Source organism: Nomascus leucogenys, chromosome 22a (genome assembly GCF_006542625.1).
Source record: "Nomascus leucogenys isolate Asia chromosome 22a, Asia_NLE_v1, whole genome shotgun sequence".
Taxonomy (NCBI): domain Eukaryota; kingdom Metazoa; phylum Chordata; class Mammalia; order Primates; family Hylobatidae; genus Nomascus; species Nomascus leucogenys.
In genome coordinates, this window is record NC_044402.1 from 80,425,180 (window position 1) to 80,442,039 (window position 16,860).

At 38.6% G+C, this 16,860-nt stretch overlaps 1 protein-coding gene across 1 annotated transcript in view; it reads right to left on the reverse strand.

The window, feature by feature from the left end:
* Positions 1–14,608, reverse strand: part of CWC22 (CWC22 spliceosome associated protein homolog) — a 65,509-nt gene extending 50,901 nt beyond the window's left edge. The window contains exons 1-2 of the mRNA XM_003253793.3: positions 14,381–14,608; positions 452–591 (exon numbers count right to left, since the gene is read on the reverse strand). Of these exons, the coding sequence (XP_003253841.2) occupies positions 452–478 (27 nt within the window). The 5' untranslated portion in view covers positions 479–591; positions 14,381–14,608. The remainder of the gene's footprint in view (positions 1–451; positions 592–14,380) is intronic.
* Positions 14,609–16,860: the final 2,252 nt, after the last annotated feature.

A 16,860-nucleotide genomic window follows, 5' to 3' on the forward strand; every position in this document is an offset into this window, starting at 1 on the left:
TATTCATAAGAAATATGCAAGAGGCTCACATTGTAAACAGATATGCAGAAACTTCCCCTCACTGTTTAAACTTATTTTTCTTTTACACGTGATCGCTCACATGATACATGCAGGCCCCGATGCATGCATCCATGTGTACACACACACACATGCGCGCACACACACGCAACACATTTCTGTACGTTCTCTTAACTGCGCTCTTACACACTAATACTTCCATATAGCTGAGTATCTACATTTAAAATTGTTTAAGTTAGATGGATGTATTAGGTTGGTGCAAACAGTAATTGTGGTTTTTAAAAATTGCAAAAACTGCAATTACTTTTGCACCAACCTAAGTGCCACTCTACTGTCTGGCTCTAATGTCCTAATTACATAAATGCATTTATATTTAAAGAATAGGTAATTGACCATAAGTTTACATCCTCTATTTTAAGTTTCAAACACTTACTTTTATCTGTGCCACACTACTTTTCATTTTCTGTTGCCAGTTGGTCCAACAAATCAAAGACTCCTCAAACTGGTCCAAATAACAAGTACCCAATGCTCTGAATTCCTTGACAGTTTACTTTTTCTGTCTGCAAACATCACCTATAAAATATACCAAAGAAAGCTTTATTAACACTAATAAAGTGTGAAAAATGATATTTTTTCTACACAATGGACATTTGACCACCTTATTTTTCTTAATCCATAAACAAATATAATAACTAAATAAAAATTGTAAAAATCGTTAAGTAGTTACACATAATAATGTATACCTAACACATACAAGTAGAAAAAAAAATCCATGAACAAGAGAGCAAATAGAAGGTTTTATTCTAAGGACCAAGGGGAACAAAAGTTAATTTAAAAAGAGATGTCCTATAAAAAATGTTCTCACAGTGAGAGAGATATATACCTACATCATAAAATAGTAGTGTGATATTAAAAAAAAACTGAGAAAACAATGATAGAAGAGAAACTCTATATAAACTGAGTATAAAAATCCAATGTTTCTATATAGACTAAGAATGAAATACCCAATATCCTTGCAATAATGATCATTAAGAAATAAATTTAATCCACATAAAAATTTAAGGTGCTAAACTACAATAATTATGTCTCAATGTGATCTATTAATGGCACAAAGCTTCAGATATACGCACATATGAGAACTAAGTATTTAGCTCAGAATAAACCTAGTCATCAGCATTAAATCTCAAATCTTCAGATGTGTTTTAATATTCTAAGTAAATTTCAGCAATTTCTGCAAGATGCTAAATTGATACTTATGTTCACAAAGAACTTGCATTCAAATATTTTATTGGAAGTACATATCTACATGGTTTATAGTATAAGGCAATGAAATCCCAAAAATAGAAAAAAAATAAAAGGATTAAAAGATACAGAGAATGCAGAGAAAGCAACGTGCTTAGTAGCAAAATAACTGAATACAACTGGAAAAAAAATTAATTTGAGTGGGCCGGGCGCGGTGGCTCACGCCTGTAATCCCAGCACTTTGGGAGGCCGACGCAGGCAGATCACGAGGTCATGAGATCGAGACCGTTCTGGCTAACACGGTGAAACCCCGTCTCTACTAAAAATACAAAAAATTAGCCGGGCGAGGTGGTGGGCGCCTGTAGTCCCAGCTACTCGGGAGGCTGAGGCAGGAGAATGGCGGGAACCCCGGGGGGGCGGAGCCTGCAGTGAGCCGAGATCACGCCACGGCACTCCAGCCTGGGCAACAGCAAGACTGTCTCAAAAAAAAAAAAAAAAAAAAATTAATTTGGGTGTCAGAAAGGGTATAACAGATTATCTGGTCCAATTCCTTCTTTTAAAAGGGAACACTGAAAGCCAGATACACTATTTCAATTATAATTATAATAACTAAATTATAATACCAGTTAGACTTACAACTAGAAACCTACCATAAGGACACCCTGTTAAGTATTCCTTTCACTGGCACACACATACAAATAGTCTTGACATTATGAAGTGATACAGAGCTGCTATCATTTAATGCAGATGGGGATGTATACGAATTACTAAATCAAGAAATGTTTCTATTACAATGATTGGCATGGTGTCAAGGTTAGTAAAGGCAAACTTATCAATCTATAAAATATAACTACAATCTAAAGCACATCACTGCTTATGTACGAGGCCTACAGTTAAAGAGACAAATGTTTATAACTTTACATAATATGCTTATTAACAGGCTCCTTCTTCAATTAGTTATTATTGCAGTTGTTTGGAAAGCTCAGCCTTGTTTTTAGCTGGCAAGTTGTCCCCAGATCTTTTCTTTATGTATCTTTTTAAAGTTTATCAGCACTTTGGGAGGCCGAGGCAGGTAGATCACAAGGTCAGGAGATCGACACCATCCTGGCTAACACGGTGAAACCCCGTCTCTACTAAAAAAATACAAAAAATTAGCCAGGCGTGGTGGCGGGCACCTGTAGTCCCAGCTACTCGGGAGGCTGAGGCAGGAGAATGGTGTGAACCCGGAAGGCAGAGCGGGCAGTGAGTGGAGACTGCGCCGCTGCCCACAACTATGACATTATTGTTTGAACTTAGTTTCAGAGTAACTTTTCCTACTGGATGCTATACCTTAGATAAATAATTGAGAAAATCCAGAATAAGTTATGTAAAACACTTCATAAAATCAGACTCTGTGATGGTAGCAGAGAGGCATGCCCCTCTACCTTAAACAGTCTATTCTGATATCATGCAAGAGTTACTATCTTAATAAGCCTATGTTATCAAAAGTCAAATAAAAAACGTGTTTCAAAGGGGAAAGAGAGGTTTCAGACTAGAAAGAATTACACTATTTTCCTCTAAGAACTTAAATAATAAGGGTGTTTTGATTCCAGGGCCACTGGGTAGTTTATGTGGCACTTCTGAACAAATTTTTTAAAATGGTAACTGAACTTCCACTTCTGAAATGGCTACGGAAGCTCCCACTGAACCCAATCCTTTCACAGATAACAACCATAAACTCTTGACAAAACATACAACAACCACCTGAAGGCACTGGAGAATGAACAAAAGCAGGCTGAATCTAGAGGAGAGTAGATGCCCTGAGAAAGGAGCAACATGAGTGAGTTATCCCATTTAATATAGCTTTAGTCTGAGGGCAGGCTGCAGTCTGTACCACGCAAGGGTGGCTAAAACTGATAAAAACCGCAGCCACTCTCATTTGAAGAACAAGAGGACAGAGTCTGAGGCAACCACAGCTGCTGGAAACTGAGGGGGAATCCAGGAGGGGAGAGAGTCAGTGGAGGAGAACCCCACATGCTGGGTATAAATTGTTCCCACATCTCTGACTACCTCTGAACCAACACATGTACAAGACAGATTCCTGCCAAGAACTGAACTAAGATTTGAACTGCTGCTCAAGAGACTAGAGTTTGCAATTTAAGTCCAACCAAGTTAACTGCCTAAAAAGTCACCACTCCTTAGAGGAATGTAAGGAAACCAAAGTCTCTATATCATAAAAATAATATCCAGGAGACAATTAAAAATAGCATTTAAAAAATGTGGCCCAATCTTAAGGGAAAAGACAATCAAAACGGATCAATGCTGAGATGATCCAGATCCTGGAATTGGTATATAAGGTTTTTAAACCATGGTTTTTAAAACATATGGAATGATGCAAAGAAAAATATGCCTGGGAAATTTCAGCCAAGAGAAACGATAAAATAGAACCAAACAGAAAGTATAAAAATGAAAAATGTATGAAATAAAAAATTCACTGAATATGCTTAACAGTAGAATGGTTAATAGTTAAAGCCAAAGATCAAGAGAAAAATCCTGAGAGCAGAAAAGAAAAAAACAACATACTATATATGAGAAAATAACAATTCAAATTACTGTTGACTTCTCATCAGAAACTAAATAGACCATGTTCTCACTTACATGCAGAAGCTAAAAAAGTGGATCTCATGAAGATAAAACAGACTGGTGGTTATCAGAGGCTGGAAAGGGGAGTGGGGTGTGGAGGATGAAGGAAAAAAAAAAGGAGTATAAATGTATTTATTACCGCTGAACTGTACACTTAAACATGGTAAAGATGGTAAATTACATCTCTATATATTTTTATATCAAAATTTTTGAAAAAGAAACTAGAGAGACTTGAAAATAGTGAAACAATTTTTAAAAGTGTTAAAAGATAAAAAAAAAAAAGTTAACCTAGAATTCCAGCAAAAACAATCTTTAAAGGAAGACAAAATGAAGACATTTACTGATTAAACAAAATACAACAACTAAGAGAAACTAAGAGAATTTATCACCAGCAGACCTGCACTACAAAAAATGCTAAAATGAGTTCTTCAAGCTAAAGGGAAATGATACTAGATGGAAACTGTTTTTCAGAAAGAAATGAAGAATACTGTAAATGGTAACTTTCTCAGGAAATACAAAATACTGTTTTATTTTATCTAAAATACATAGGACTCTTTACAGCAAAAATTACGTCTTGAGGGGTTATATGTAGCCAGAGTATATATATGTATAGTATATAGAATTAGCGACCAAAATGGATCTACACTATGCAAGGTTTTCTACATCTTTCGTGAGGTGATACAATATCGACTCTAAGTAGCACGTGAAAAGTTAAGGATATATATATATACTGTTCCCTGGAGTAATCACTAAAAAAAAAAGTACAAAATATAGCTTAAAAGCCTACAAATTAAAATAGAATTTTAAAAAACAGAGGCTACCCTCTCCCTCACTTGAGGATGAGATCCCTGTAGGGATAACCCTTATCTCAGCTGGATTTCAGGACCATTTGCCTCAACAAGATGACTCTGTTGAAACCAAATTGCATGACTCTTTCCAAAAGTCCGGTTTTAATGGCTATAAAGGTATAGAGAGCCATAAAACTCAAAACTTTACTCGACTTACTTTTGCTCAAAGATACTGATATTTTTTTCCCTACCTCTACTAACACAACCATTTAACATTTCTAACATATCCTTTATTACCTTTAAACCCAGTGTTATTTATACATACATTTGTTCCCCAACAAATAATACATCACTTCTGTTATTTGCCCAGCATCTTTCTAGGCATTGGATAGGCAGCAATGAACTATCCTAACAAAATCTCCTGTTCACGTGAAGCTTACATTCTAGGTATAAGAAACAAATCTATAATGATAAACAAAACACTAAGCCACTCAAGCAAGGTGACAGGTTGGGCTTTTTTCCTACAGGTCAGTTTTAAATCACTACTTAACAGTGTAAAACTAGTTTGATGTCACTATATTAAAAACAACTTGGATCAAGAAAAAATGCATGAGAGGAGAATTACTTGTACATATATTGGGGCCCACCTCTGACTTACAAAATCAGATAATGGGCAGAAAGTATAGGGGAAACCCGTGCATACTTGTTTTATGAAAGCATTCCCAAGGTAATTCCAAAATCCAACTTTTCCCCAAGTCTCCTCAGCTTTTCAATTCTACATAAGAAACTTTGGTTCTCAATTTGTTCTCAAACCATGAGCCACTTAGGCAGAATATAGAGACCCCACAGCCTACCTACTTTATGGTGAAGAACTTAGTTGTAAATCAATTGGAAAGGGAAATAGAAATTCCAAATGTATTAATTCTTAATAATTCACAGGTAAGAAGTGTTTTTTAAACCTGGGAAATTATGGCCACAATTTATAATCACTTATACAATCTTACTCAATCCTCAAAATTACCCTGTTCTGGTGATTTTTTTTTTTGGCCATGTTTTTCAGTGAAACAACTGAAGTACAGAGAATTCAAGCAATTTGTCCAAGTAAACTACACCTAGTAAATGGCAGAAGCTAAACTTCAAAGCCAGGTTTATCTGATGCCAAAGCCATATATTGTGTCCCAATGAAAACACCAATACTAATGAATTGAAGCCAAAATGGTAAATTATAAAATGTAAACGAGTACAGACTCTACTATCCAGAAAATTATCCTAGCCTAAATTGATCCATTTGTTCAAACTTCCAGATACCAAAGACTGTGATTTAATATAATGAAGCACTACTTCTTTTCAAACATTCATAGTAATTTTAAGGATTCCTTTTTATTTAATTTAGCATACCTAGAATTCACTGTGACTAGGTATACTATGAGCAAAAAATAAAAATAAAAAATCACTTGGCCCCATTGCACAAGATTTAGCGTTTTCCTTTGCTATTCTCCTGGGGTCTTACAGCCGGTTCCTCTTCCCAACCTACTTACACATTTCAAAACAAGCAATTTCTGTGCATTTTATTTCTATTTAAATTTACATATTTCAATTTACATATTTAAATTTAATGAGTTTTCTTTCTGATCGATATCATCTTTCCCCTTTCAACTTTCATCAGCAAATAATTTCTGGCAATAAAGTACAATCTGTTACATTTCCATGTCTCAAAACATGTGAAAATGGCAATATGGTAAAGTAGACTGCTATCATAGTTCTAACAAAAAATGAATAAAGTATTGTCACTGTCCAGATTTATACAGAATATGCCTGTTCGGAAATTCTGAGTTCAACATATGCATGCTAATACTTACACTAATTGGAAATTCCTGAAATGAGAGCAATTTATCTAGAGTTTATAGCACTCTCTGCTCTTCTAAGCATCACTACGTGAATTTTATGGTGAATTATTACATTTCTTTCCCCTTCTCACAAGAAAGCAACTCAACAAAACCACACTTGCTCTCCCGAAGAAAGAGGATATTTTCCAATAGGAGATATAGTATTCACGAGAGCACTATTAAAAAAAAATAGAGTTTTTCTCTCAGTTTCATCAAGCATTAGAAAGCAAAATATTTAATAACATATATAAGTACTTCAGACTGTTAACCAGAAAATTGTGAATCCTGCAATTATCTCAAAAATTAAGAAAATGAGAAAATATTGAACTAATGGCTGAAATGCACTGCTTTCCAGATGATTGCCGTAGCAAAACACTTCTACCATTGTCACTTCGGTGTCCTCAATCCAAGTTAGAGGAACTTGCTGAAACATACTGTTGTAAAATTGCTAAAGGAAAGGGAAATCAACAGTGAATTACCTTTAGTTGGCTCCTCTGGCTTCTAAATAGTAACAACAGGTTTGGTGAATTTCAAACATTTTAACAGAGTTCATATTTAAAACAAAAACAAAAACAAAAACAAAAATCTTAGTTGCCCAGTGGGGAAAGTGGTAATATTATACAATACAAAATAAAAACTGTCTTAAAAGTATTCTAAGTGCCAAAATATAATGGGAGGGGAGATAATGGAATTCTCAGAAAATACCTCAACAAGAGCCAAGCCCCCAAAGAACGGATTTTCCTTTTCAGGGAACAAATAGGAGTAACAGATTGGCTTCGCTCTTGAACAGTATAAAACAAGATGGCTATGTACTTGCCATATCTGTACTGAAGGAAAACTTACTTGTTTAGAAAAACCGTTTCTTGCTATTTTTTTCCCGTCTTAATTTACATATTAGTGAAAAATTTGCCTCATGATATACCTCATATGGCCAAAAAATTATAATTTGATGTCAGCATAGAATCACAATTTCAAGAAAATAAAAGGGTCAAAATACTTCTGTCTCTTTCTAGAAAAGTCACCAGGTACAGGTTGAAAATCCTTTATCTGCAGTTCTAAAATCTGTAAAGCTCTGAAAATACAAAGATTATTCTTAAGCATGTGGCAACTCACTTGACAGCAAAACTTAGCATATACTGACTTGATACTTAATGTGACTTGATACAGTGCAGAAATATTAATGTTGCTCCAGACCCCAAAAGGGGGGATTACTTAGTATGTAGTATAGGCACTGCAGTTTTCTAAAATCTACAAGATACTGAAATGCAAACACTTCTGGCTCCAAGAATTACAAATAAAGAGTTGCAGAGCTGTCCTCTCTTTTGCTTCCTAGTCATTGCATATGCCAGGTGTGCTGACTCATAACCATCTGAATGACTAGATTGCCAGGTTCAAGTACAGGGCTAGAAGTTGTGCAGATAGTTCTGGACATTGTTTTCTGTAAGAAGTAAGTAATATAAAAGCATTTGACTGGTCTGCAACTCTGTGTGGAGAGTAGACAGCCCAAATTTTGAGACACTTTAAGACAGTAAGACACAGATGAGTGAAAAAAAAAAAAAAGACATTTAAGACATTTTAATGAATCCAATGACACCATTATCTATACTGAAAACTTCGCATTATAAATTGGGAGGTAGTATTACCCCCATTCATTTCCTATATCATGAAGCTAGTCTATTTTAGGCTGTTTAACCAAATAAAGAGTTAAGTGATCCAATCATTTGGAAATACTATTAATTTTTTTTATGCATAGGAAGATTCCCCAATGTGCTTCTTTTCAACAGAATGCAGGATCTATGAGAATAGGAATTTGTCTATTTTTGTTAGTTTCAACATTTCAATCAGCTGTCTCTTGATTTACAGTACAGTATTGATTTCTATTTAAGTTGGCTTTAAAGAAAAATTCTACATGTTGAACTTTTTAATGATTCATTTAAAAATAAATTATAACATTTATGGGGCAAATTCCCTTTATCCTGTCCCCTCTCTAGTTTTACTGTCTCATCCCTACACAGCTATTTTTTGATATGTAAGTTCACACTTGATGCCTCTAATATTTTCTTTTTTTTTTTTTTTTCTTGAGACAGAGTCTGACTGTCACCCAGGCTGGAGTGCAGTGGCATGATCTCAGCTCACCACAGCCTCCACCGCCCAGGTTCAAGTGATTCTCGTGCCTCAGCCTCCTCCTGAATAGCTGGGATTACAGGTGCACACCACCATGCCCAGCTAATTTTTTGTATTTTTAGTAGAGATGGGGTTTCGCCATGTTGGCCAGGATGGTCTCAAACTCCTGACCTCAAGTGATCTGCCCACCTGGGCCTCCCAAAGTGCTGGGATTCCAGCCATGTCCAGCCTGATGTCTCTAATTCTTAACCTCTCCTACCCACTGTAATTTGGCTTTCCCTTCCCACTACTCCACAGCACTTACCAATGTTACACAGTAACTTTTTTTCTTGTTGCTAAATCCAGGGGCAGCTTCCTTCTTTTATGGGACATTGCTCTAGCATTTGGCACCTAATCCCCTTCTTGAAGTTCTCACTTGTCAACTTACAGGGACACCACCTTCATTTGTCCATCCCTTTAATATTTACTATGCCTGAGAGTTTAATATTTGCTCATGAATTTATGTTTTGTTTATTGCTACATTCCCAATACTAGAGGCTCTCAATACATATTTGTTAAATGCATGAATGAATAGTCCTTATCTTTTCTTTCTCCATATTCCCTGTGGAAGATCATCTCCATCCCCATGGCTTTAATTAACATGTGAAAACAACTTTTTACTCCAGCCAATCTTCTCTAGAGTTCCAAATCATTATGTCCAATTTGCTATAGGAAACCTCTATGTGGATGTGCCAAAGGCCATCTGAACTAAAGAAATCCACAGTGGAACTAATTATTTTCTTCTCCCCATCTCAAACCAGCTCTTCTTCTAAGATATGACTTATAAAGCTTCCCAGGTGGCAATTTCCTTTTCCTTACTCCCCGTAAGTCACCAAATCCTACTGATTCTACCAAATCTGCCCATGTTTCCCCCTCATTCTGTCACTGTATATAGGAGGCTGGGGGAAGGTTCCATTCAGGCTAGGGCCATAATTGATATTTATATTCAGTGGCTGAGAAAAGCTGGGTGCAGGGGCATGTGCCTAGAGTCCCAGCCTGGGCAACATAGTGAGATCCCATCTCAAAAAAAAATAGTAAAAGAAGAAAAAAGAAAAGTGCTTACAGAGAAAATGAGGAAGTGTGAAGCTAAGAGAAAGAAAGTACAGTCATGGTCTCTACTAAAGGCAGTGCCTGTGTATGGTGGGGAGATATATACATCGCGCAACAGACAAGGCATTGAGGACTCTGTCCTTGGGTAAAGAAGAAATGTCTAAGTGCTACAACAATGTCATAAACAAAGTGTTACTGGAAAAGAGGGTTTGGGACATACAGAAAGAAGTAGGTCTTGAAGCTGAATCTTAAAGAACAAGTAGGAATTATCCATATAGAAAGGGGAAAAGGTCATTCAGGAAATAAGATAAGCATGTGTAAAGACTCAGAGACAGAGAATTTGGGGATTCCAAGGTGTACATGAAAAATTGAACATGAATAAGATGGAACATGAGAGACTCATTAAGCTAAACTATGAAAGGCTCTGTATGAGTACACTGGATCCTCAAGGTTCTTGGTCACTGCTACATATCCAGAACCTAGGACAGTGTCTGCTACTTAATAAGTTCTAAGTCTAAAATTAAATAAAAAAAGGGGAGTGTAGATTTCTGCTGATTACTCCTATTTCTTCCCACACAGAACTTCCTATAATGCCATTTTGTCAACTTGTTCATCAAGGAATACAACAGCAGCCTTGTCTCACCTATTAACTCCTACTTCTTGAAAATACTAAGATTTCCAAGTCTTAGTGCATCAAGACAGCACTATCAGATGCCACCCCCTATTAGTCTTCACTCCATGTTAACCTGTGGAGCAGCTTGAAAACACTTCCTCATTGAGTGAGATGAAAAAAATACTAGTTCCTCTGTAGGCACTGCAAAAGGAAATCTGTCCCTGAAGGTGCAGTTCTTTTAACTTACAAAATCAGCCCTAATTACTGAATATGCCATATGCCTTCATCACACATTCAAACCACTCTCTCCTGCACCAAATCTGTTCCTCAGCTTGCCTAATTAAGTATATGGGTGAACACATTCTGCCAATTTTCATGGCACAGCTTTGAAAGTCACCTGATTACTTAATTAGAGAGCCACGTAGTAAACCACATTCTGGTTTAAAGAAAACTTGGAGGTGTTGGCCTCCGCAGAGAAATTTAGCCCCTAGACATGTAAGCACTGCATTCTACTACAGAGGCTCCTGTAGCCAGGTCTAAAATAAAGCTATCCTGACAAACTATTTCAGGAAGGACTCACAGGGTAACTTTTCAGGTGGAAGTGCTGAACTCTGTCTAGCTCCACCCATTTACAAGTTAGGCTGAAAGACAGGTTAAACATGAGTCACCACTGAGTTCCTCCTTCCCACTAGCTAACCCATTCTACAGGAGTTAATATGTCCCAAGGCCAAGGCAGCCCATACCCCATTTTTGGTATCTGTTCACTAGGAAAGACTTACTAACTTGACTATATAAAGGCTGGTTTTAATCCATGCTTAAAGTTTGCACTTTGTTGTAGGCATTCAAATGTCTCTTCCAATGTCCACTTGGGAAACGTATATACTGAGAAAAAGTGTAAGTCTGGGAGTTTGCTGAAACTAGTATGCTGTCTGGCTTTATTGTTTCACCACCCTCCCATGCTCAGATAAACAGAAAAGTAGGGAAATTCAACAAGGGAGCCTTCAAAGTTATAAGTGGGATGCATGAATGTATTACCAATAGCCACTTCTTTCTTGGACTAGCTCCAGGCACCATGAACAAACCATGACCAAGTTAGGGATATGATGAGTAGTACAAAATTCCATTTAAATACAAGTGGACAATAAATTTAAAATATTATTCAAGTTAAGGCATGGGCATTTGAAATACAAAATGCGTCACTGTGTTGTCTTTTGGGTGGTCTCAGGTACAAGCCACTGTAGGTCACTCAACAATGTGCAATCATTGGGAAGAACAGTTAACTTCTTTTTTTCTTCTTCTTTTTTTTTTTCTTGAGACAGAGGCTCACTTTATCGCCCAAGCTGGAGTGCAGTGGAGAGATCTCGGCTCACTGCAACCTCCGCCTCCCAGGTTCAAGTGATTCTCGTGCCTCAGCCACCCGAGTAGCTGGGGCTACAAGCACACAGCACCACACCCTGCTAATTTTTTTTGTATTTTTAGTAGAGACGGGGTTTCACCATGTTGGTCAGGCTGGTCTGTCTCAAGTGATCCGCCCGCCTTGGCCTCCCAAAATGCTGGGAATGCAGGCATAAGCCATCGCCACCCCCGCCCCCCGCCCCCCCCCCCCCCCCCAGGAGAGTTAACTTCTAAAAATTCAGCAGCTGGGAAAGCTAACAGAGCTAAGAAAGCTGGCTTAGAAAAACAATTAGGTAGTCTAGGAAGTGCCAGAACTCCAAAAAGTGATTGGAGGTATCCTATCCAAAGCAGGGAAGGATGTGGTGGAATAATAATAAAATACTGGCTGGCCATGCATCAAGTACTTTGGAGCAAGAAGGGCAGCAAACATGATTTTGAGGACAGGGGGAGGATGAACCATAGCATGCCCCTAAAAGATGTGCTACAGCAGAAGTTCTCAAACTAACTGGCATGAGAATCACTCGAATGCTTTTGGAAAAAGAAAAAAAAAAAAAAGACAGACAAACAGACTGTTGGGCCTCCATTTCCACATTTCAGATGGAACACAACTGGGTGAAGCCCAGTAATTTACATTGCTAACAAGCTTCAAGGAGATGATGCTGCTGATTCAGGAGGCTACATTTTTGGAACCAATAGACCGGGTATTAGATCAAAGTTCTTGGCCTTTAACATAACCAAGACAGTCTCAGAGCCCCAGTCAACTGAGTTGGGAAAGACTCCACAAAAGTGGCATGGACACTTAAAACTAGGACACTGGCTGGGCGCAGTGGCTCACGCCTGTAATCCCAGCACTTTGGGAGGCCGAGGCGGGTGGATCACGAGGTCAGGAGACAGACACCATCCTGGCTAACACGGTGAAACCCCGTCTCTACTAAAAATGCAAAAAATTAGCCGGGCGTGGTGGCGGGCACCTTAGTCCCAGCTACTCGGGAGGCTGAGGCAGGAGAATGGCATGAACTAGGGAGGCGGAGCTTGCAGTGAGCCGAGATAGCGCCACAGCACTCCAGCCTGGGCGACAGAGTGAGACTCCGTCTCAAAAACAAAACAAAACAAAAAACAAAAAACAACTGGAAGGACACTTAAAGGTAGAAAGGAAACATTCAGAACCGGAGAACAAGAATTGAGGAACAGAGAGAACTCATCAACTGTATCATAGTAGTAATTTACAATAATACAATGCTAACACTGTGTAACAGGCACTGTGCTCAGTGCCTCATCTGCATTATTTTTCTTTATACTCAAAAAAAGACAACACAGTGAGGCAGGTATTGTATTATTACCTACATGTTTCCAGATGATGAAGCTGACACTAGCGACTTTAGGTAACTTGCTTCAAGTGATAGACCTAATAATAGCTGGATAAAACTGAAATCTTTGTTTTACTAGTCCATCACCCAGGACCAACACAAGTGGCTTTCCTCCACCTACTGATAACGCCTGTAACAATGCTTCTCCTCTCCTGGTCAAAACCACACTTTTAATGTCAATTTTAAATCTGCCCTTCCATAGTAGGATGATAATTTATGTTAACTCCTGAATTCACAAGCAATCCTAAAACAAGGTAAGTCTAAATACAGATAAGAGGTAGGTTAACTGATCTGCTGAGGACCAAGTTTGCTTGCTTGCCTGCTATTTCGAGTCTCTGCACATCTAAAAATGCAAAGGAAACTCTTACCTAATTCCTGCATCTAGAATAGCCTTTCTCCAAATCCTGCCTTCTCCACTTACCTCAAAAGAATTGTTAGGTTTAAGTGGAAACAGGTACCGTGGTTTTTGCAGTTAAACTCAGTGAAATTAACTATTATATTTCCGTTATATAATGCTGTGTTGTAGGACCCAGAGCTCGTTACAGAGGTGGAGCCTGGAGACCCAAGTTCGGCAGTTATCACCTCACTGGAGATAGTTCAAGTTATGGAAGGATCAAGAATGACAGATGAAGCGGGCACATGAGAAGCGAAGTGTTTTCAAGACTAAACACTAGACACTATCAGTATTTACAGGGCAAAGAAATGAAAAAGAAGCCGCTAATGAAATTTAAAACAAATAATCAAAGGGATATAATACCGGAAAGAGGCATAAGAGTGCAAGTAATTCAACTAACTTTTAACCAACTAGGGCTCATTAATCCCACTCCCCTGGCCCTACGACCTGGGCACTAGGAAAGGGGCTTTGGCAAGCGCAATGGACTACAGAGGCTCTAAGTATAAAACACACTGCACAAGAAACAACAGAGCACCAGCGTTGGTGCAGCATTTCAGACAGCTCCAGGAACTTCACAAAGGTGGTCAGCCGGTCCGCTCAGGCAGTCAGTTAGTTGACGGCAGCCCATTCCCTCCCCACCTGCTTGGACCTAGCCGCTCTCACACCCCTCTTGCGGGCCCGAGCGTGGCGAGAAGACCCACGCACACTCCAGTGCCGCTCACAGCCGTATCAGTGAGCCCGCACCCACTCCTGGGGGTCTTTTACTTCCCACCCGAGCCGGCGACCCGCCACCCCCACTCCGCGTCCCTGCCTGCGGGGACTCCAAGGAGTTCGATAATTACCTAGAGCTCCACCGCGCCGCCATTACACCGGACGTACGTCACTTCCTCTTCCCGAGCACCGACGGTAGGAAGAAGGCGAATAGTGAAAAACTTAAAAACTTGACTCTCAATTGGCTTGACACGTTATCCTTTTAATTTATTTCAAATACCATATCATAATACCAGAGTCAAAGTAATCGACCCAGGCACACTGTCTTCTTATCAAAATGTCGACAAAAAAGAGAAGTTGGCTTGAACTACAAGGTCCGAAATCCAGCGCCTGTGCTGAAGGAAAGACGAAAGCATAATTGTAGTTTAGCGTGAAATGGCGCGGTGTACGATGGGAATTGTAGTTCATACAGACGCGTGCCAGCGAGTTAACATCCTCGCTGCTCACTGGCAGCCTAGTAGTGTTTAGGGTCTAGCCGAATTTACTTTAAAACTATTTCACTGCATTTTGGGGAAAATTTTTTTTTAAAAAACAGTCAGTTGTCACTTTCCCTGAAAAATCTTTTTTTTTTTTTAAAGAAAAATCTTAAGAGAGATTTTCCTGAGACTTTATAAGAGTTTGACCAAGAGTTAAGTGCCTAATAAATTCCAAGATATCCAGGCCAAGAGAATGGAAGACCATTAGATCATAAATAGAGTGAAATAATGAGGAAAAACTAATTCTATAGAGACTGTGTTGCCTCTCTTTTAGGTTAAGGTACCAACTGGTATGACCTGAGAATAAGGAGATTGCCTGGCTGAGTAGGAAGTAGCAGTTTGTGCAGCGTGCAGAACTAGGGCATCAAACAAACTTTCTTTAAACTTCACTTTTCACTAGTAACAAAACCTAAAAGTTCAACTACTTGCTATTTTGGAAACTCTCTTCCTAAAACAAGAATATCTTTATGTTATCAAATCTTTCATAAACCAGGCCTGGTTTCTCCACACACTTCTCTATTACAGTTTTAGGGTGCTGTGCTTCCACTCCTTTCTGGAGGCAGAGTGTGATGATTAAGAATAAAAACACTGCAGTTGGACTACTTATTTTGAATCTTGAGTCCTTTTATTATTTGTGGATGATTGGGGCAAGTAACTTCACATTCTGTGACCGTTTCCTGATCTGTTAAATGGAAATACTAATAGTATCCAACCGGGCAGTAGTTTTAAGAATTGAATTAGTTGATTCACAAGATACATTTAAGATAATTGCTAGTATACAATAGTGTCATCTATTTTATTTCATATTTAAGATATTTGGCCATTGTTGATGGTGCATTTTGGTGCACCAATACAGGGCACAGGAGATGGATCTGGAGATGAACATTTGTATTCATATATTTAAAAACCCACAATACTACCTGTGATGGTTAATTCTGAATGTCAACTTGATTGGATTGAAGGATTCAAAGTATTGATCCTGGGTGTGTCTGTGAGGGTGTTGCCAAAGGAGATTAACAGTTGAGTCAGTGGACTGGGGAAGACGGACTCACCCTTAATCTGCTGGGAACAATCTAATCTGCTACCAGCGAATATAAAGCAGGCAGGAAAACATGAAAAGGCGAGACTGGCCTAGCCTCCCAGCCTATATCTTTCTCCCATGCTGGATGCTTCCTGCCCTCAAACATTGGACTCCAAATTCTTCAGTTGTGAGACTCAGACTGGCTCTCCTTGCTCCTCAAGCTTTCAGACAGCCTATTGTGGGACCTTGTGATTGTGTAAGTTAATACTTAATAAACTCCCCTTTTTATATATACATATATATGGATGGATATATATATTAGGATATATATATAAGGATATATATAAAAATAGGATATATATGTAATAGGATATATATACGTGTGTGTGTGTGTGTGTGTGTGTGTATATATATATATATATATATATATATATATATATCCTATTAGTTCTGTCCCTCTAGGGAACCCTGACGAATATACTACCTCTACAATTATCAACAGAAATAGGAAAGTTAGGGTTGAGCAGAGGAGAACTAGATGGAGCTGGAAAAGAATGGATTTGTCAGTTGGGTCCTTCAGGAAGCAGACACTGAGAAAGAGTTATGAATAAAAAAGGTGAAAGGAAAAGGGAGGAAATAGTATTGGGCAGGGGTAGCTCCAGAATAAAGATGAAGAGGCCTACAATGGGATGAAATGGCTAGGCCCTTGTACCACAGTTTTGCTCAGTCGCTGGCTAGAGCCACCCCAAGAAGAGTGTGGCCTCAACTAAAAACCCGAGGTGGACATGAAGATGTCAACAGTTGAAGGCTGTCACCTAACCACACTTCTTGCAGCTAGGCTACAAACAAGTCCTTTCCTGAGGAGGTATCTGAGCAGCATATCTCTGTGCCTGTCACAGTCCACACGTTACACCATGTGGACCCAGTCTCCATACACCTTTCAGGAACAACTTTTCCAGGGTTCTAGTGCACATTTCTTCCTAAAAAAAATTTAGAAGTGGCAAGTTAGTGAGACAAACTACACTCCCCATCTTTGGGCCCTGAGGCCACACTG